The 21,890-nt window shown below is 50.8% G+C and overlaps 2 protein-coding genes across 2 annotated transcripts in view; both read right to left on the bottom strand.

Moving 5' to 3' along the window:
- LOC140426738 (fibroblast growth factor 18-like) overlaps positions 1 to 7,416 on the bottom strand; it is a 313,982-nt gene extending 306,566 nt beyond the window's left edge. The window contains exons 1-2 of the mRNA XM_072511863.1: positions 7,285 to 7,416; positions 6,169 to 6,303 (exon numbers count right to left, since the gene is read on the bottom strand). Coding sequence (XP_072367964.1) covers positions 6,169 to 6,192 — 24 coding nt within the window. The 5' untranslated portion in view covers positions 6,193 to 6,303; positions 7,285 to 7,416. The remainder of the gene's footprint in view (positions 1 to 6,168; positions 6,304 to 7,284) is intronic.
- LOC140426739 (E3 ubiquitin/ISG15 ligase TRIM25-like) overlaps positions 7,309 to 21,890 on the bottom strand; it is a 133,032-nt gene continuing 118,450 nt past the window's right edge. Inside the window, exon 4 of the mRNA XM_072511869.1 lies at positions 7,309 to 7,418. The gene's annotated coding sequence lies outside the window, so the exon portion shown is untranslated. The remainder of the gene's footprint in view (positions 7,419 to 21,890) is intronic.

The raw sequence follows: 21,890 nt of genomic DNA on the forward strand, positions 1-21,890 counted from the left end.
CCTGAATGCAGGAATATGTGCTGGGCTCCCTCCCTCCTGTTGCTGTCCCATCCTGATTGCAGGAATGTGTCCTGGACTCTCACTCTCTCCTGTTACTGTTCCATCCTGAGAACAGGAGTGTGCCTGGACTCTCTCCCATCCTGAATACAGGAGTGTGTCCTGGGCTCCCTCCCTCCGGTTCCAGTCGGATCCTGAATACAGGAGTGTGTCCTGGACACACTCCCTCCTGTTACTGTCCCATCCTGAATACAGGAGTGTCCCTGGACTTTTTCCCCCCTGTTACTGTCCTATCCTGAATACAGGAGTGTGCCTGGACGCTCTCCCATCCTGAATGCAGGAATGTGTCCTGGGCTCTCACTCGCTCCTGTTACGTTTCCATCCTTAATACAGGAGTGTGTCCTGGACACTCTCTCTCCTGTTACTGTCCCATCCTGAATGCAGGAGTGTGTCTGGACTCTCTCCCTCCTGTTACTGTCCATGCTGAATACAGCAGTGTGTCCTCAACTCTCTCCCTCCTGTTACTGTTCCATCCTGAATACAGGAGTGTGCCTGGACTCTCTCCCATCCTGGATACAGAAATGTGTCCTGGGCTCTCTCCTTTCTGTTACTGTCCCATCCTGAATACAGAAGTCTAACCTGGACACTCTCCCTCCTGTCACTATCCCATCCTGAATACAGGACTGTGTCCTAGGCTCTCTCCTTTCTGTTACTGTCCCATCCTGAATACAGAAGTGTGTCCTGGGCTCTCTCCTTCCTTTTACTGTCCCATCCTGAATCCAGGACTGTGTCCTCGGCTCTCTCCTTCCTGTTACTTTCCCATCCTGAATACAGGAGTGTGTCCTGGACACTCTCCCTCCTGTCACTGTCCCATCCTTATTACAGGAGTGTGTCCTGGGCTCACTCCCATCCTGAATACAGGAGTGTGCCCTTAGCTCTCTCCCTCCTGTTACTGTTCCATCCTGAATACAGGAGTGTGCCTGGACTCTCTCCCATCCTGAATACAGGAATGTGGTCTGGACCCTCTCTCTCCTATTACTGTCCCATCCTGAATGCAGGTGTGTGTCCAGGACCATCTCTCTCCTATTCCTGTCCCATCCTTTATACAGAAGTGTGCCATGGGCTCTCTCTCTCCTGTTACAGTCCCATCCTGAATACAGGACTGTGTCCTGGACACTCTCCCTCCTGTCACTGTCCCATCCTGAATACAGGACTGTGTCCTAGGCTCTCTCCTTCCTGTTACTGTCCCATCCTGATTACTGGAGTGTGTCCTGTACATTCTCCCTCCAGTTACAGTCCCATCCTGAATACAGGAGTGTGCCTGGACTCTCTCCCTCCTGAATACAGGAGTGTGTCCTCAACTCTCTCCCTCCTGTTACTGTCCCATCCTGATTACAGGAGTGTGTCCTGGACATTCTCCCTCCTGTTACAGTCCCACCCCGAATACAGAGGTGTGCCTGGACTCTCTCCCTCCTGGCACTGTCCCACCTTTCCAAGAGTGTGCCTGGTCTCTCTCCCTCCTGTTCCTGTCCCATCCTGAATACAGGAGTGTGCCTGGACTCTCTCCCATCCGGAATACAGGAGTGTGCCCTGGCCTCTCTCCCTCCTATTACAGTCCCATCATGAATACAGGAGTGTGTCCTGGGCTCTCTCCCTCCTGTTACAGTCCCATTCTGAAAACAGGAGTGTCTCCTGGGCTCTCTCCCATCCTGAATACAGGAGTGTGTCCTGGGCTCTCTCCCTCGTGTTTCTGTCCCATCCTGAATACAGGAGTTTGTCCTGGACACTCTCCCTCCTCTCACTGTCCCATCCTGAATACGGGACTGTGTCCTAGGCTTTCTCCTTTCTGTTCCTGTCCCATCCTGAATACAGAAGTGTGTCCTGGGCTCTCTCCTTCCTGTTGTGGTCCCATCCTGAATAGAGGAGTGTGTCCTGGACACTCTCTCTCCTGTTACAGTCCCATCCTGAATACAGGAGAGTGTCCTGGGCTCTCTCCCTCCTGTTACTGTCCCATCCTGAATACAAGTGTATGCCTGGACTCTCTCCCTCCTGTTAATGTCCCATCCTGAATAGCGTGTGCCTGGACTCTCTCCCATCCTGAATGCAGGAATGTGTCCTGGACCCTCTCTCTCCTGTCACTGTCCCATCCTGAATGCAGGAATATGTCCTGGACTCCCTCCCTCCTGTTGCTGCCCCATCCTGATTGCAGGAATGTTTCCTGGACTCTCACTCTCTCCTGTTACTGTTCCATCCTGAATTTAGGAGTGTGCCTGGACTCTCTCCCTCCTGTTACTGTTCCATCCTGAAAACAGGAGTGTGCCTGGACTCTCTCCCATCCTGAATACAGGAGTGTGTCCTGGGCTCTCTCCCTCCGGTTCCAGTCCGATCCTGAATACAGGAATGTGTCCTGGACACACTCCCTCCTGTTACTGTCCCATCCTGAATACAGGAGTGTACCTGGACTTTTTCCCTCCTGTTACTGTCCTATCCTGAATACAGGAGTGTGCCTGGACTCTCTCCCATCCTGAATGCAGGAATGTGTCCTGGGCTCTCACTCTCTCCTGTTACTTTTCCATCCTTAATACAGGAGTGTGTCCTGGACACTCTCCCTCCTGTTACTGTTCCATCCTGAATACAGGAGTGTGCCTGGACTCTCTCCCATCCTGAATACAGGAATGTGACCTGGACCCCCTCTCTCCTGTTCCTGTTCCATCCTGAATACAGGAGTGTGCCTGGACTCTCTCCCATCCTGAGTGCAGGAATGTGTCCTGGGCCCTCTCTCTCCTGGTACTGTCTCATCCTGAATACAGGAATGTGTCCTCGACTCATGCTCTCCTGTTACTGTCCCATCCTGAATTCAGGAGTGTGCCTGGACTCTCTCCCTCTTGTTACTGCTGCATCCTGATTACAGGAGTGTGCCTGGACTCACTCCCATCCTGAATGCAGGAGTGTGTCCTGGACTCTCTCCCATCCTGAATACAGGAATGTGTCCTGGGCTCTCTCCTTTCTGTTACTGTCCCATCCTGAATACAGAAGTTTGTCCTGGACACTCTCCCTCCTGTCACTATCCCATCCTGAATACAGGACTGTGCCCTAGGCTCTCTCCTTTCTCTTACTGTCCCATCCTGAATACAGAAGTGTGTCCTGGGCTCTCTCCTTCCTTTTACTGTCCCATCCTGAATCCAGGACTGTGTCCTAGGCTCTCTCCTTCCTGTTACTTTCCCATCCTGAATACAGGAGTGTGTCCTGGACACTCTCCCTCCTGTCACTGTCCCATCCTGAATACAGGAGTGTGTCCTGGACACTCTCCCTCCTGTCACTGTCCCATCCTGAATACAGGAGTGTGTCCTGGGCTCACTCCCATCCTGAATACAGGAGTGTGCCCTGGGCTCTCTCCCTCCTGTTACTGTTCCATCCTGAATACAGGAGTGTGCCTGGACTCTCTCCCATCCTGAATACAGGAATGTGGCCTGGACCCTCTCTCTCCTATTACTGTCCCATCCTGAATGCATGTGTGTGTCCTGGACCATCTCTCTCCTATTCCTGTCCCATCCTGAATACAGAAGTGTGCCATGGGCTCTCTCTCTCCTGTTACAGTCCCATCCTGAATACAGGACTGTGTCCTGGACACTCTCCCTCCTGTCACTGTCCCATCCTGAATACAGGAGTGTGTCCTGGGCTCACTCCCATCCTGAATACAGGAGTGTGCCCTGGGCTCTCTCCCTCCTGTTACTGTTCCATCCTGAATACAGGAGTGTGCCTGGACTCTCTCCCATCCTGAATACAGGAATGTGGCCTGGACCCTCTCTCTCCTATTACTGTCCCATCCTGAATGCAGGTGTGTGTCCTGGACCATCTCTCTCCTATTCCTGTCCCATCCTGAATACAGAAGTGTGCCATGGGCTCTCTCTCTCCTGTTACAGTCCCATCCTGAATACAGGACTGTGTCCTGGACACTCTCCCTCCTGTCACTGTCCCATCCTGAATACAGGACTGTGTCCTAGGTTCTCTCCTTCCAGTTACAGTCCCATCCTGAATACAGGAGTGTGTCCTCGACTCTCTCCCTCCTGTTACTGTCCCATCCTGAATACAGGAGTGTGTCCTGGGCTCTCTCCCTCGTGTTTCTGTCCCATCCCGAATACAGGAGTTTGTCCTGGACACTCTCCCTCCTCTCACTGTCCCATCCTGAATACAGGACTGTGTCCTAGGCTTTCTCCTTTCTGTTCCTGTCCCATCCTGAATGCAGAAGTGTGTCCTGGGTTCTCTCCTTCCTGTTGTGGTCCCTTCCTGAATACAGGAGTGTGTCCCGGACACTCTCTCTCCTGTTACAGTCCCATCCTGAATACAGGAGTGTGTCCTGGGCACTCTCCCTCCTGTTCCAGTCCCATCCTGAATACAGGAATGTGTCTTGGACACTCTCCCTCCTGTTACTGTCCCATCCTGAATACAAGTGTATGCCTGGACTCTCTCCCTCCTGTTAATGTCCCATCCTGAATAGCGTGTGCCAGGACTCTCTCCCATCCTGAATGCAGGAATGTGTCCTGGACCCTCTCTCTCCTGTTACTGTGCCATCCTGAATGCAGGAATATGTCCTGGACTCCCTCCCTCCTGTTGCTGTCCCATCCTGATTGCAGGAATGTGTCCTGGACTCTCACTCTCTCCTGTTACTGTTCCATCCTGAATACAGGAGTGTGCCCTGGGCTCTCTCCCTCCTGTTACTGTTCCACCCTGAATACAGGAGTGTGTCCTGGGCTCTCTCCCATCCTGAATACAGGAGTGTGCCCTGGGCTCTCTCCCTCCTGTTACTGTCCCATCCTGAATACAGGAGTGTGTCCTGGGCTCTCTCCCATCCTGAATTCAGGAGTGTGCCCTGGGCTCTCTTCCTCCTGTTCCTGTCCCATCCTGAATACAGGAGTGTGCCCTGGGCTCTCTCCCTCCTGTTACTGTTCCACCCTGAATACAGGCGTGTGTCCTGGGCTCTCTCTCCTGTTACTGACCCATCCTGAATGCAGGAATGTGCCCTGGGCTCTCTCACTCCTGTTACTGTCCCATCCTGAATACAGAAGTGTCCCCTGGGCTCTCTCTCCTGTTACTGACCCATCCTGAATACAGGAGTGTGCCCTGGGCTATGTCCCTCCTGTTACTGTTCCATCCTGAATACAGGTGTGTGCCTGGACTCTCTCCCATTCTGAATACAGGAATTTGTCCTGGTCCCTCTCTCTCCTGTTACTGTCCCATCCTGAATACAGGTGTGCCCTGGGCTCTCTCCCTCCTGTTACTGTTCCATCCTGAATACAGGTGTGTGCCCTGGGCTCTCTCCCTCCTGTTACTGTCCCATCCTGAATACAGGACTCTGTCCTGGGCTCTCTCCCTCCTGTTATTGTCCCACCCTGAATACAGGAGTGTGTCCTGGACACTCTCGCTCCTGTTACAGTCCCATCCTGAATACAGGAGTGTGCCTGGACTCTCCCTCCTGTTACAGTCCCATCCTGAATACAGGAGTGCGTCCTGGACTCTCACCCTCCTGTTACTGTCCCATCCTGAATACAGGAGTGTGCCTGGACTCTCTCCCATCCTGAATGCAGGAATGTGTCCTGGACCCTCTCTCACCTATTACTGTCCCATCCTGAATACAGGAGTGTGCCCTGGGCTCTCTCCCTCCTGTTACTGTCCATTCCTGAATACAGGAGTGTGTCCTGGACCCTCTCTCTCCTGTTCCTGTCCCATTCTGAATACAGGAGTGTGCCTGGACTCTCTCCCTCCTGTTACTGTCCGATTCTGAATGTAGGTATGTGTCCTGGGCTCTCTCCCATCCTGTTCCTGTCCCATCCTGAATGCAGGAGTGTGTCCTGGACCCTCTCTCTCCTGTTACTGTCCCATAAGACTACAGCTTGTTTAACAATTTTACACAGCTGTTGGGGGTTCAATTGTGAATTGAGATGAATCTGCTATAACTTCAGTATGTTACAACTGTTTCTCTCAGTTCTCTCCGAATTCACGATTTCTCCCTGAGGCCTGAGTCTGAGACTGGGACCAATTCAGAGCTGTGAGGAGGGAACAGGAACTTGAATCTTAAAACCGCAAACTAAATTCTGAGTGAAAGAACATTATGAAAAATAGTTCAATATAAATAACACTTGGTGTGATTATTGGTTTCGATTATAAACTCACTTTGAGGTACTTCTGCTCTTTCATCAATCTCAGTCAATGGCTTGAGCACATTGGCTGGGACAGCAGCTGCCCCAGACGAGATTCCTGGAGGAGTTTCTTTCAATGCGTTCGCTTCTTTTTTGTATTTAGTGGGAGCTGACAATGCAAACAAAGCACATGATGTTATGGTGCAGACACACACACACACACTGATGGACATGCAGTGGGACTAATCAGCACACACAACACCACAGCCAATCACCAGTGAGAGCACACACACTATAAAGACAGGGCTCAGGAGAGTTCCCGCTCATTCTAGTAGCAGCCAGCTCAGAGCTCACAACCTGCAACACAGAGATTCACCATGTGCTGAGTGCATCACCTGGTTAGGACTAGGCAAGGGTCAACAGTTAAAGCTGGTATTGCATTTACCCACAGTTCAAGTATGTTAATATAGTTAACCTTATAATAAAATAGAGTTGCACCACTTCCAGGGTTGGTGACCTGTTTGTGATCCAGAACACCCAACACATCAATGATGATAAGGAATTGTGACACAGCGAGGTCCAGTCTCCTTCATATTACTCAATGGTGGGTTCTATATTCCATCCTTATACATTCCTACATAACAGTGACTACACTTCAAAAATAGAACATTTTTGGCTGTAAAGGCATTTGAGATGCCTTTAGATCAGGAAATACATCAAATTAATGGAAGGGCAGGATTTTCCAAGCCCACCAATTGCAGGAATTGTCATGGGCGGGATGGGAACACTTTGGAGAGTGGCTAAAGTGAATTGGCCAAAAATGATGACAGGACAGAAAATCCCAGGAAAAGTCTGTCACTGTGGTAATCAAACATGACAGGCCTGTAAGGGATGGTGTCCCTTTAACAGACTCTCTGATTGACAATGTGTAACCCGCCCCTACCTGACCCACGCTGGCTGACGCTCTGGCCCATCACAGTGAGGAATGTTTAAAGCTGGTGTCACTAAGAACTGAGGATGAATCTCAGACTCCTGATCCGCACACATAGGGAACTGAGATTAAAGTTCAGGAATATTCCCAGCTGTTTGAACACAACTAACCCGATCAGCTCTCAGTCTCTGATCTTGAATAAAAGCTGTACGATCTTACCGATGATTTCCAATATGTTGGAGTGAAACTTTTCCCATTCACTCAGTCTCTTCTCGATAAGTTGAGATACATTGGACAGATTCATGGTCAGTTCTGCAACATCTGGATCTGTGACTGTCTGAGTCTCGGTCACTCTGCAATGAAAGAGGAGAGAATGTTTTTCTCAGTGGGGACATTTCAGATCAGAAATCCAAAGAGGAATGAGTGATCAGTGTAACAATCTCCACCTGTTCTAATGTTCGTACTGACCCCCCATAGTAACCCATCCTGAAAATGACAGAATCACAGAATTTACAATATCCCTGTATTCACACTGATCTCCATACATGAAGGGGAATTCTGGTCTGCTGCCACTTCAGCTGTTTTCCATCTGTGTTCAGTCCAATTCCTCTGTACTGGAGCCGTATCTTTCCATTATGAATAAGGATTATTATCCTGGGGGTCTCCAATCTGTGCTCCTCCTCTCTGCAGAAACACACTGATGGGATCTTCCATTCCCGCGCGACCACCCGCAGCAGGTTCCCCAGCGGCAGGGTGGGTAAGCCATGCAAAAAGCTTTGGTTGGACTGGAATATCCCACCGCCAACCAATAGCGAGCCATCGTCACCACCGGAAAACACACTGCAGGGATTCTGGAACATCCCGGCTGCTCACCACAATCATGTGAAGAGAAGAAAAATTCTCCCGAAGACCTGTGATCAGTGAGATAACATCATAGACATCTACATTTTAACCCCTCAATGGGAGGGAGAAGATTGTGGTTTAAAATATCGGCATCAGGCACTGTGACCCCAACCCCAAAGAAACAAAATGAAATGAAAATCGCTTATTGTCAAGTAGGCTTCAAATGAAGTTACTGTGAAAAGCCCCTAGTCGCCACATTCCGGCGCCTGCTCAGGGAGGCTGGTACGGGAATTGAACCGTGCTGCTGGCCTGCCTTGGTCTGCTTTCAAAGACAGCGATATAGCCCTGTGCTAAACCAGCCCCTATGCTAAACCAGCCCCAAAGAGTGACAAATCCTTAGGACCTGAGGGTGTTAAAGGAAGTAGGGGAGCACATTGTAGATGCCCTAACTATAATTTTTCAGAGTTCCCTAGATTCAAGAGTTGTCCCTCTGTATTGGAAAATTGCAAATGTCACTCCATTTTTTCAAGAAGGGTGAAAGGGGGCGATCAGGGAATTACAGACTAGTTTGCCTAACATTTGTGGTGGGCTATTTGCTGGAGTCTATAATCAAGGATAGGGTAACTGAACACCTCAAAACATTTTGATCGATCAGGGAGAGCCAACATGGATTCATGAAGGGAAGGTCATGCCTGACTAATCTTATTGAATTTTTTGAAGTGATGACTGAGGTGGTGGACAGGGAATTGTCTATGAATGTTATTTATATGGGTTTCTAGAAGGCATGTTACAAAGTCCCACATAAGAGACTGTTAACTCAAGTGGAAGATCGTGGCATTGAGGGAAAATTATTGACATGGTTAGGAATTTTGTTGAGTGGCAGATGACAGGGAGTGGGGATAACGGGTAAGTACTCTAATTGGCAGGAGGTGTACCACAGGGATCTGTGTTGGGCCCTCAATTGTTCATATTATTCATTAACCGCTTTGATAATGGCATGGAAAGTCATATATCCAAATTTTCTGATGATACAAAGTTAGGTGGCATTACAGACAGCCTAGATGATAGCATATAATTGCAAGGAGATATTGACAGATTCGGCAAATGGACAAAATTGTGGCAAATGGAATTCAAAGCAAGCAAGTGTGAGGTTATCCATGTTGAACCAAAAAGGCATAGAGCAGAGTACTTTCTAAATGGGAAAAGGTTAAATACAGTGGATGTCCCAAGAGGCTTGGGGATTCAGGTGCATAGGTCCTTAAAATGCCATGGACAAGTGTAGAAAATAATCAAAAAGGCTAATGGAATGCTGACCTTTATATCTAGAGGCTTGAGGTATAAACATAGACATAGATTAACATAGAATTTACAGTGCAGTAGGAGGCCATTCGGCTCATCGAGACTGCAACGGCTCTTGGAAAGAGCACCCTACCCAAGGTCAACACCTCCACCCGATCCCCATAACCCAGTAACCCCACCCAACACTAAGGGCAATTTTGAACACTAAGGGTAATTTATCATGGCCAATCCACCTAACCTGCACATCTTTGGACTGTAGGAGGAAACCGGAGCACCCGGAGGAAACCCACGCACACACGGGGAGGATGTGCAAACTCCGCACAGACAGTGACCCAAGCCGGAATCGAACCTGGGACCCTGGAGCTGTGAAGCAATTGTGCTATCCACAATGCTACCGTGTTGCCTGTAAAGACACAGGGATTATGCCACAGCTACACAAAACCCTGGTTAGAACTCACTTGGAGTGCTGTGAGCAGTTCTGGGCACCACACCTTAGGAAGGATATATTGGCCTTGGAGGGAGTGCAATGTAGGTTTAGAAAAATGATACTTGGACTACAGGAGTTAAATTACAATGTGGAAAATTGCCCAGGTGTGTCCAGTACACAAGAAACAGGACAAATCCAACCAAGCCAATTACCGCCCTATCAATCTACTTGCCATCATCAGCAAAGTGATTGAAGGAGTCATCAACAGTGCTATCAAGCGGCACCTACAGCAATAGCCTGCTCACGAATGCTCAGTTTGGGTTCTGCCAGGATCATTCAACTTCTGGCCTCATTACAGCCTTGGTTCAAACATGGACAGAAGAGCGGAATGCCAGAGATACGGTGAGAGTGACTGCCCTTGACATCAAAGCAGCATTTGACCGAGTATGGCACCATGGAGCCCCAGCTAAACTGGAGTCAATGGGAATCAGGGGGGAACTCTCTGCTGGTTGGAGTCATACCTGGTGTTTTGTTTGGTCCCTTGTACTTTTAAAATGAACTCACCAAACACTTTGATCTGTCCAACTTTTATTGTGTCTCACGCAGTAGGATGGCTGTCTGATACAGAGTACATTATCTATCTCGTGCTGGTCCGAAGATGGCCAGATGAGCATCTACAGGTCCCCGGTCACATGATCTTGGTCTTGAGGCCGCATGGTGTGTCTGTACCGCCACCTGCTGGTTGGAGGTCTCACCTCCAACTATGTATGGCCCATAGGCAAACCACCACACCTGGCACAAAGGAAGATGGTTATGGTGGTTGGAGGTCAATCATCTCAGCTCCATGACATCACTGCAGGTGTTCCTCAAGATAGTGTCCTAGGCCAATCATTTTCAAAGTCGGTGGGTGGCGGGCGGGTGTCGGGAGGGTCGCGGAGCCATCCATCGTGGCGTTCCCGATCGCAGGTAGTAAAGCGCAACAGCCGCCTTTTAAAAATTCCAGCCACGACCGTCTTTCAGAATGCGGGCGCACTGCGATTGCGTGCCCGCTCATCAGTGCGCATGCCGGAGCCCAGCAAGAAACACCGTCTCCTCCTGACGTCAGCGTGCTGACCCAGACGATTTTTAAAATTCAATGCAGTCTTCCTGCCTGAAGGATGGCAGAGAACAGGTCATGCGCCTTGAACACTGATGTCACATGCTCTAGGCACGATTGCGATTCCTCTATTTTGTCAAGAGCAAACAAGCAACAGGACTGTAAAATTTAAAATAGATAATTTTGTAATAAGAGAGGGCCAGAGACACAAACAGGCCAGAATCTCACAATTAAATCTGCTTGAGAGAGTGACTGAGGATAACCCACAGCAGGACAAAGCAGTGGTGATGTGAGCTGTTCAGGAGAGTCCACAACATTACAAAGCAGTGGTGGTGTGAGCTGTTCAGGAGAGTCCACAACAGGGCAAAACAGTGGTGGTGTGAGCTCCAGGACCTCTGAAGAACAACCCACACAGAAATGTAACAATGAATGACAAAACAAGTGAGAACGTGAGGACCAAGCAGGCTCACCTGTCGCATTAAAGGTAAGCAAAAATGGAGGGTCCGCTGGCATGGGTCACGACGATTGGCAGTTGATAAAAATGGGTGCCTGGAAAAAAAGTTTGAAAAATACTGTCCTAGGCCCAACCATCTTCAACTGCTTTGTCAATTACCTCATTTCCATCATAAGGTCAGAAGTGGGGATGTTTGCTGGTGACTGCACAATGTTCAACACCATTTGTGACTCCTCAGATAATGAAGCAATCCATGCCAAAATGTAGCAAGATCTAGACAATATCCAGGCTTATGCTGACAAGTGACAAGTTGCATTTGTGCTACAAAAGTGCCAGGCAATGGCCATCTCCTACAAGAGTGGATCTAACCATCGCCCCATGACATTCAGCGGCGTTACCATCACTGAATCCCCCACAATCAACATCCTGGGGGTTACCATGATCAGAAACTGAACTTGACTAGCCATACTAATACTGTGGCTACCTGGGCAGGTCAAAGGCTAGGAATCCTACAGCATGTAACTCACATCCTGATCCCCCAAAGCCTGCCCACAAGGCACAAGTCAGAAGTGTGATGGAATACTCTCCACTTGCCTGGATGAGTGCAGCTCCAACAACACTCAAGAAGCTCAACACCATCCAGGACAAAGCAACCCGCTTGACTGCCCCTCCTTCCACAAACATTCAAACCCTTTACCACCGATGAACAGTGGCAGCCATGTGTACCAAATACAAGATGCACTGCAGTAACTCACCAACATTGCTTCGACAGCCCCCTTCAAACCCACAACCACTACCATCTAGAAGGACAAGAGCAACAGATACTGGGAACCCCACCACTTGGAGTTTCCCCTCCAAGCCACTCACCACCCTGACTTGATCGCTGGGTCAAAATCCTGGAACTTCCTCCCTAACAGCACAGTGGGAGTACCTACACCTCAAAGATTGCAGTAGTTCATGAAAGCAACTCACCGCCTTCTGAAGGACAAATAGGGATGGGCAATAAATGCTGCCCTAACCCACATCCCATAAACAAATTAAATATTTTTTCAAAGATATATATTTGTTAAGCAAAGATATTAAGGGATATGGGCCAAAGACAGGAAGGAGTTAGGCCATAGATCAGCCATGATCTCATTGAATACTGGGGCCGTTGCTGTTTGTCATTTTTATCAATGACCTAGAGGAGGGCGCAGAAGGGTGGGTGAGTAAATTTGCAGACGACACTAAAGTCGGTGGTGTTGTCGCCAGTGTGGAAGGATGTAGCAGGTTACAGAGGGACATAGATAAGCTGCAGAGCTGGGCTGAGAGGTGGCAAATGGAGTTTAATGTAGAGAAGTGTGAGGTGATTCACTTTGGAAGGAATAACAGGAATGCAGAATATTTGGCTCATGGTAAAGTTCTTGGAAGTGTGGATGAGCAGAGGGATCTAGGTGTCCATGTACATAGATCCCTGAAAGTTGCCACCCAGGTTGATAGGGTGGTGAAGAAGGCCTATGGAGTGTTAGCCTTTATTGGTAGAGGGATTGAGTTCCGGAGTCAGGAGGTCATGTTGCAGCTGTACAAAACTCTGGTACGGCCGCATTTGGAGTATTGCGTACAGTTCTGGTCACCGCATTATAGGAAGGACGTGGAGGCTTTGGAGCGGGTGCAGAGGAGATTTACCAGGATGCTGCCTGGTATGGAGGGAAAATCTTATGAGGAAAGGCTGATGGACTTGAGGTTGTTTTCGTTGGAGAGAAGAAGGCTAAGAGGAGACTTAATAGAGGCATACAAAATGATCAGGGGGTTAGATAGGGTGGACAGTAAGAGCCTTCTCCCGCGGATGGAAATGGCTGGCACGAGGGGACATCGCTTTAAACTGAGGGGTAATAGATATAGGACAGAGGTCAGAGGTACGTTCTTTACGCAAAGAGTGGTGAGGCCGTGGAATGCCCTACCTGCAACAGTAGTGAACTCACCAACACTGAGGGCATTTAAAAGTTTATTGGATAAGCATATGGATGATAAGGGCATAGTGTAGGTTAGATGGCTTTTGTTTCGGTGCAACATCGTGGGCCGAAGGGCCTGTACTGCGCTGTATCGTTCTATGTTCTATGTTCTATTAATAGCAGGGATAGGCTCAAGAGGCTGAATGGCCTACTGTAATGAACTACAGGTTCCGATGTAACCTGACCCCATTCCCATCACTTTCAGTTTTTAGCAAACACAAATGTGGACATTGACTCAGCTCCTGTGGAAGAGTATAATTAACAGTTGAAGGTTCTGCCTGATGATATAATTGGAATAGTAACTGAAATTTGAGTGTATTTAAAGTGATGCCTGCGTTTTCAGCTGCCAAGCAGCAGATCAGAGACTGGAGTAGCTAACTGGCTGACCAAGGTCTCTGCTAAAATTGTTCTCCTTTTACTCATCCTGGTGTAACAGAAGGGAGAAGCCCAGGCCACACAGGGAAACCTTCGGCCTCCACAAATCTAATCTTTCAATCCTAAGCATCCTTTATACATTCCCCCTTTGTGGACCCAGAGTTTTTGTTTCCCTTTCTGATTGACCGGTTTCAACATGTCCCTTTTTCCAGAAATAGAAAGAAATTAGATTAATGTAACAAGCAAACTAAAAGCAACACTAACTGAACATTATTTAGTCAGAAACATGTACTTTATGTTGCAGAAAAGAACTTTCTCTTACCACAAACAAAAATGTTGGGCTGGATTCTCCGGTCGCTGACGCTGAAATCGCATTTGGCGATCGGACAGAGAATCAAAGTTCCCGGCCAAATTGGGAGCCCCTCCAAAGCGTCCCCATGACGTATCGACGGCTCCAGGACTTTGCCTGAAGCCTGCCCCCTGATGTTCCGCACTCGATCAGCCGAGTTCCCGATGACGCGGTCGCACGTAGTCTCATCCTCGGGAACTTGGATTGGAGGCTGTAGACTCAGTCAGGACCCGTAAGGCCAGAAAGTGAGACACCAGTCTAGTTAAATTGGCACGGGTGTAGGACACAGTTCAGTTATAGAGGCTAGGGCACAGATTGTATATAATTGTTCACAATAAACATCCGTTCACACCTTAAACCTGACTGTGCTCTGTCCAATGGGTGTGGGGGTGGGGGTGGGGTAGTCAGTGCTGGCCAGTGGGAGTGGGGAGTGGGGGATCAGAGTGAAGGCCCGTGGATGTAACGGGCTCCCCCCCCCCCCCCCTCACCCCGCCCCGCCCGTCCCCAGCACCCACTCCCCAGCGATTCAACAGGACCATAAGACGGACTGGCAAGCTCACATGCAGGGAGCACACAGGTGATGGTGCTACTGTGGGCATGAGTCAGACATTGTCAAACGATGTGGAGCACGAAGCTCATCGCAGAGCGGGCTGTCATCATCCGCCATCCCATGGACCAGACCCGCTGTTACTGGAAACCCAGGGCCCCCAGCTCAGAGCGCTACAGGTATTTATAATGGAAGGGTGTGCACACAGTGGTTTTTTGATGTGGGAATTGAGGGGGTTTGGTGGTGTGGGAGGTGAGGGGGTGTGCGATAGTGGTATCCGTGCCCCTGGCCAGTGACCCGTCTAGTCACTGAAGCCTGTCTCAATGAGGCGCCCCATGCACGCTGGCTCTGGTGATAGCGTTGTGCGGCCTCACCTGCCTGCCTGGGCCCCATGTCCCACTCATTGTCTCCCTCCCCCTCATTCTCCTCGTCTGACGAGACCTGTCCTTTCTCCTCATCCTCCTCCAGCACATCGCCCCTCTGCTGCGCGATGCTGTGGAGGATGCAGCAGGGCACCATGATGCGGTCAGCCCTGCTGCCTCGTACTAGAGGGCCCCTCCAGAACGGTCCAGGCACCTGAAGCGCATCTTCAGACCCCGAAGCAACTCTTGCCGTATGGGCATCATTTTAGCGGGTCTCCACGTCGGTCTGTGGCCTCCGTATAGGCGTCATCAGCCACGATCACAATGGGTAACCCCTGTCGCCAGCAGCCAGCCCCACAGCCTGGGGGGTGCCCCTCAAACATGTCAGGGATCACTGAGTGTGACAAGATAAAGGAGTCATGTACACTGCCGTCACTTTTCACGGTTAAATTTTGCCTTGCCCTTGACCTGTGCTATTACAATACTTTGAGACATCTTTATTGAACCAATCCTGACACATATAGCAATTTCGTCCACTAACACACACAATACTCCAGTTGTGGCCTCGCCAAAGTTCTATAACACTCCAACATGACTTTTGCTTTTGTAATCTATGCCCAGATTGAGACTGACAAGTGTCTCATATGCTTTCACCACCCTATTAACCTGCCCCTCTGCCTTCAGAGATCTATGGACAAACATGCCAAGGTCCCTTTGTTCTTCAGAACTTCCCAGTGTCAGGCGATTCATTGAATACTTCCTTGTCAAATTACACCTTCCAAAGTGTATTGTCTCTCACGTTTCAGGGTTAAATTTCACCTGCCACTTTTCTGACCATTTGACCATCTTGTTTATATCTTCCTCTAACCCAAGACACTCAATCTCACAGTTAACCACCCAGTCAATCTTTGTGTCATCTGCAAACTTACTGATCCTATTCCCCACATCGTTATCAATGTCATTTATATAAATGACAAACAATAGGCGACCCAGCGCAGATCCCTGTATGTGGGAGCTAGCATTCAGATTGAAAAGACCCTGGACACTGGCTTCCAGTCACTAAAGCATCTCAACTTCTACTCTGCGTGGTCGTTCCAGTCACCAAGTGGGGGCCTGTCCCGGGATTTCACAGGTGCATCCGCGCCCTCCCCCTTGAGGCATGATCAATTTGGCTGGAGACGAAGTTGAATTCGAACTGAGGCTTTATTAGTATCTGAAGTGTGGCCTCCTACAGCAGCTGACAAAATGGCTGCTAGCTGAAGGCCACGCATATTTATAACCCGGCTCCTGGGCGGAGCTAGCATGCAGGGGCCACAGGTGAACCTGCAGTGCAGGTTCTACCGTACAACCCTTAACATAGGAACACAGTGGTTTACCACATTCACCCCTGTTAAAATTGAGTCCGGCGGGGGTGGTGGATAACTATATACAATTCGCGATCTTTAATATTTACAGAACAGTGAAAAAAAAATGTCTCTGGTCATCCGGTGGGCCGGTCAGAGGTTCAGCCGGTCCGGCGCATTCATCGTCCTCTGGGCTCGACGAAGTGGAGCCGGCGATGTTGGTGCTGTCGTGGTCGAAGTTGACTCTGGGAGCGTGCCAAAATCCTCTTCATCAACGGGGGTGGGCAGGGGGAGGACGGGCGGTCCTGGGGGGGTGATGGGGGCGGCGGGGGACGGGAGGGTGGGGCTGGGGGCGCCGGGGGGTTTTGTGGGGGCGGAACCTGCTGGTGCCAGGTCCCTGAGGGAGACGGTATCCTGGCGGCCGTCGAGGAACGCCACGTAGGCGTACTGTGGGTTTGCGTGGAGCAGGTGCACCCTTTCCACCAACGGGTCCGCCTTGTCGAGCCGCACATGTTTACGGAGAAGCACGGTTCCCGGAGCTGTGAGCTAAGTTGGGAGTGATACCCCAGATGTGGACTTCCTGGGGAAGGCAAAAAGACGTTCAAGCGGTGTACTGTTAGTAGCAGTGCAAAGTAATGAGCGAATGGAATGTAGTGCATCAGGGAGGACCTCTTGCCAGCGGGAGGCCGGGAGATTCCTGGACCGTAGGGCCAGCTGGACGGCCCTCCATACCGTCCCATTCTCCCTTTCTACTTGTCCGTTTCCCGGGAGTTGTAGCTCGTCGTTCTGCTGGAGGCGATACTCCTGCTGAGCAGGAACTGGCGTAGCTTATCATTCATGAATGAGGATCCCCTGTCACTGTGGATGTTGGCGGGGAAGCCGAACAGAGTGAAGATAGAATTAAGGGCTTTAATGACAGTGGCAAACGTCATGTCGGGGCATGGGATGGTGAAGGGAAAACGGGAGTATTCATCGATCACACTGAGGAAATATATGTGTCGGTCGGAGGAGGGGAGGGGGCTTTTGAAATCCATGCTGAGGCATTCAAAGGGGCGGGAGGCCTTCACCAGGTGCGCGCAGTCCGGGCGGTAGAAGTGCGGTTTGCACTCCGCACAGACCTGGCAGTCCTTGGTGATCGTCCTTACTTCCTCGACGGAGTAGGGCAAATTTCGTGCCTTAATGAAGTGGTACAACCAAGTGACCCCTGGGTGACAAAGGCTGTCGTGCAGGGTCCGGAGTCGGTCTACCTGTGCGCTGGCACGTGTACCTCGGGATAGGGTGTCTGGGGGCTCGTTGAGTTTGCCAATGCGATACTTAATCTCGTAGTTATAGGTGGAGAGCTCGATTCTCCACCGCAAGATTTTGTCATTTTTGATCTTGCCCTGCTGTGTGTTATTGAACATGAAGGCTACCGACCGTTGGTCAGTGAGGATAGTGAATCTCCTGCCGGCGAGGTAATGCCTCCAATGTCGCACAGCCTCAACGATAGCCTGGGCCTCTTTTTCGACAGATGAGTGCTGAATTTCGGAGGCATGGAGAGTGCGGGAAAAGAATGCCACGGCCTGCCTGCCTGGTTGAGGGTGGCGGCAAGGGCGACGTCCGATGCGACGCTTTCTACTTGGAAAGGAAGTGTTTCGTCTACGGCGTGAATTCCACCTTTGGCAATATCAGCTCTGATCTGGGCAAAAGCCTGTTGGGCTTCGGCCGTCAGGGGGAAATGAGTGGACTGTATGAGTGGGCGGGCCTTGTCCGCATAGTTTGGGACCCACTGTGCGTAATACAAGAAGATCCCCAGGCAGCGTTTGAGGGCCTTGGGGCAGTGGGGGAGCTCCATGAGGGGGCGCATGCGGTCGGGATCAGGCACCACAACTCCGTTCAGGACTACGTAGCCGAGGATGGCTAAGCGGTTTGTACGGAACACACACTTCTCCTTGTTATACGTGAGGTTGAGGAGAGTGGCGGTGCGGAGAAATTTAGCGAGGTTGGCGCCGTGGTCCTGCTGATCATGGCCGCAGATGGTCACATTGTCTCGATACGGAAACGTGGCCCGCAAGCCGTACCGGTCGACCATTTGGTCCATCTCCCTTTGGAAGACCAAAACCCCATTGGTGACGCCAAAGGGGACCCTAAGGAAGTGATATAGCCGGCCGTCTGCCTCAAAGGCGATGTATGGCTGGTCCGATTTACGGATGGGGAGCCGGTGGTATGCGGATTTCAGGTCCACCGTTGAGAAGACCCGGTACTGTGCAATCTGGTTAACCATGTCAGATATGCGTGGGAGGGGGTACGCGTCGAGCTGCATGTACCTGTTGATGGTCTGGCTGTAGTCCACGACCATTCGATTTTTCTCCCCAGACTTAACCACTACCACTTGAGCTCTCCAGGGGCTGTTGCTGGCCTCGATGACACCCTCCTGAAGTAACAGCTGGACCTCGGACCTGATGAAGGCCTTATCCTGGGTGCTGTGCCGTCTGCTCCTGTTGGCGACGGGTTTGCAATCTGGAGTTAGATTGGCAAGGAGGGAAGGAGGATCGACCTTTAGGGTCGTGAAACCGCACACAGTGAGGGGTGGTAAGGGTCCGCCGAATTTAAGGGTCAGGCTCTGGAGGTTGCACTGAAAATCCAGGCCAAGGAAAAGTGCAGCGCAGAGGTTAGGAAGGAAGTAGAGGCGAAAACCATGGAACTCTACGCCTTGGACTGTGAGCATGACCGTGCAGTATCCCTGGATCGCCACGCGATGGGATCCGGAGGCCAGGGAGATACTTTGATTGGTAGGGTGTACCTTAAGGGAGCAGCGCCTTACCATATTTGGATGTACAAAGCTCTCGGTGCTCCCGGAGTCCAGTAGGCAGGAGGTCACGTGGCCTTTGACTTTCACGCTGGTGAATGCGTTGGTCAGAGTGTGTGGTCTGGACTGGTCGATTACCATGGATGCGAGTCGTGGTTGATCGTCGGGTAGTGAGGCGGCCGCTGCGTCGGGGTCGTGAAACACCGTTAGTCTCCGTGTGCTGCGGGGTGGACAAGGTGGCGGCGCCCAGAGGTCCTGGGGGTCACAAAATGGCGGCGCCCATGGAACGCACGTTGCGGGGGTGGAGCAAGATGGCAGCGCCCATGAATCGCACGTATTGTGCGGGGGAGAAGATGGTGGCGCCCATTGCTCGCACATGGCCTGGGCTAGAGGGGAGGATAGCGGCGCCCATTGTCCATGACCGGAGGGGGTGGGGGCGACCGCTGCCGCTGAGCGGGCCTGGTGCGGGGGAGAAGATGGCGGCGCCCATTGCTCGCACATGGCCTGGGGAGGATAGCGGCGGCCATTGTCCGTGACCGGTGGGGGTGGGGGCGACCGCTGCCCCTGAGCGGGCCTAGCACACCGCTGCATAGTGGCCCTTCGTCCCGCAGGCCTTACAAAGGGCAGCACGGGCCGGGCAGCGTTGGAGGGGGTGTCTTTGTTGGCTGCAAAAATAGCATCTGAGGCCCCCCGGAGATCACCGGCTGGCACGTAGCGCAGGCGTACTGGGTGGGTAGCGCCCCCGCTGAGGCGGCTGCCTGTGGGGCCCATGAAGCGTAGGAGAAGTGGGCCGCGCGGTTGGGGGCGTAGGACTGTATATTGCGCAGGGCGACTGCCATGGAAAACGCTAGTGTTTTAGTCTCTGCGAGGTCGCGCATGGCCCCTTCTAGGAGCCGCTGCCTGATAACATCGGACCCAATCCCAGTTACAAAAGCGTCCCTCATAAGGAGATCTGAGTGCTCCTTAGCTGTAAAGTCCTGGCAGTCACAGTCCTGAACTAGTGGGATCAGGGCCCTCCAGAAGTCCTTGATTGACTCACCGGGTAGTTGAGTACGCATAACTCTCTTTGAGTCGAGTCATAACATCAGCGTAATTGGGCGCATCCTGGATCAGCGGGAAGATTTTAGAGTTGAGTCTGGAGTACAAGATTTGAATCTTCTGAGCCTCCGGAACAGGGGTCGGCGCCACGTTGATATACGCTTGAAAACAAGCTCGCCAGTGCTGAAAGTCCTTTCTGGTGTCGCTTGCGTGTGGATCCAGCTGCAGTCGATCTGGTTTAATCCGGAGGTCCTTCTTCTGAATCAGATACTAATAAATTGAGACACGATCAATTTGGCTGGAGACGAAGTTGAATTTGAACTGAGGCTTTATTAGTATCTGAAGTGTGGCCTCCTACAACAGCTGATGAAATGGCTGCTAGCTGGAGGCCACGCATATTTATAACCCGGCTCCTGGGCGGAGCTAGCATGCAGGGGCCCAGGTGAACCTGTAGTGCAGGTTCTACCATACAACCCTTAACATAGGAACACAGTGGTTTACCACACCCCTTCCCTCCCTCTCCCCTTCCCCAGCCCTGGCCGGTGTCCGAGCCGGCAGCCTGCAGTCACCCCACGCCATATCCTACCTCCTCTCTCTCACTCAGCAGCCAGGAAGTCAGATTCACGATTTTTATTAGCACAAAAGAAACACGCCATCGGGAATTCGGCCCATCCGAGGCGCTGAATCGCAGAGGCCCGGGACTATCGGGCATCGGGCCCGCTAATGATATACCTACTGTACTTTCAGGTTGCATAGCATGCGCCACATTTAAGCCATTTTGGGAGGCCGGAGAATCCCGATTTGGTGTCAAACCGGTGTCAACCTCGATTTCGGCGTCGGAAGTTATTCTCCGCCCAACTGTGTTTCCGGATTTCGGCGTCGGCTAACGGAGAATCCAGCCCCAGAGCTTTTGATATCTTTTGTGGAATAGAATTTTGATACTGTGTGTAACAGAGTTTCTGATACCCTTCATAATGGTGTTTTGATACTTTTGGGATAACTTGTTAAGGTACAATTAAGGAGATTGTTGGATTGGATTTTGCTTATTGTCACGTGTACTGAGGTACAATGAAAAGTATTTTTCTGCGAGCAGCTCAACAGATCATTAAGTACATGAAAAGAAAATACATAATAGGGCAACAATACATAATAGGGCAACAGTTTGAGAGTTTGAATACTTTGTCCTTAATCCTCGTTGACCCAAGTTTGCAGTGCAACATTAAAGTGATTCTCAGCTCCTGGGAGTTTACTTCCATATTTTACCTTTCCCAGACTGGTAACTTTTAACCCCAGAATTGTCTTATACGTTAGAGCTTTCCTATTAACCTGCCCATCTGCCTTCAGAGCTCTATGGACAAACATGCCAAGGTCCCTTTGTTCTTCAGAACTTCCCAGTATCAGGCGATTCATTGAATACATCCTTGATTCATTGAATGCATCCTGAAGGGGGAGGGCAAACAGGCAGAGGTCGTTGTACATATTGGTACTAACGACATAGGCAGGAAGGGGCATGAGGTCCTGCAGTAGGAGTTCAGGGAGCTAGGCAGAAAGTTAAAAGACAGGACCTCTAGGGTTGTAATCTTGGGATTACTCCCTGTGCCACGTGCCAGTGAGGCTAGAAATAGGAAGATAGAGCAGCTAAACACGGGGCTAAACAGCTGGTGTAGGAGGGAGGGTTTCCGTTATCTGGACCACTGGGAGCTCTTCCGGGGCAGGTGTGACCTATATAAGAAGGACGGGTTGCATCTAAACCGGAGAGTCATAAATATCCTGGCCGCGAGGTTTGCTAGTGTCACACGGGAGGGTTTAAACTAGTATGGCAGGGGGGTGGGCACGGAAGCAATAGGTCAGAAGGTGAGAGCATTGAGGGAGAACTAGGGAATAGGGACAGTGGGGCTCTGAGGCAGAGCAGA

Source organism: Scyliorhinus torazame, chromosome 7, assembly GCF_047496885.1.
Source record: "Scyliorhinus torazame isolate Kashiwa2021f chromosome 7, sScyTor2.1, whole genome shotgun sequence".
NCBI classification, from domain to species: Eukaryota; Metazoa; Chordata; class Chondrichthyes; order Carcharhiniformes; family Scyliorhinidae; genus Scyliorhinus; species Scyliorhinus torazame.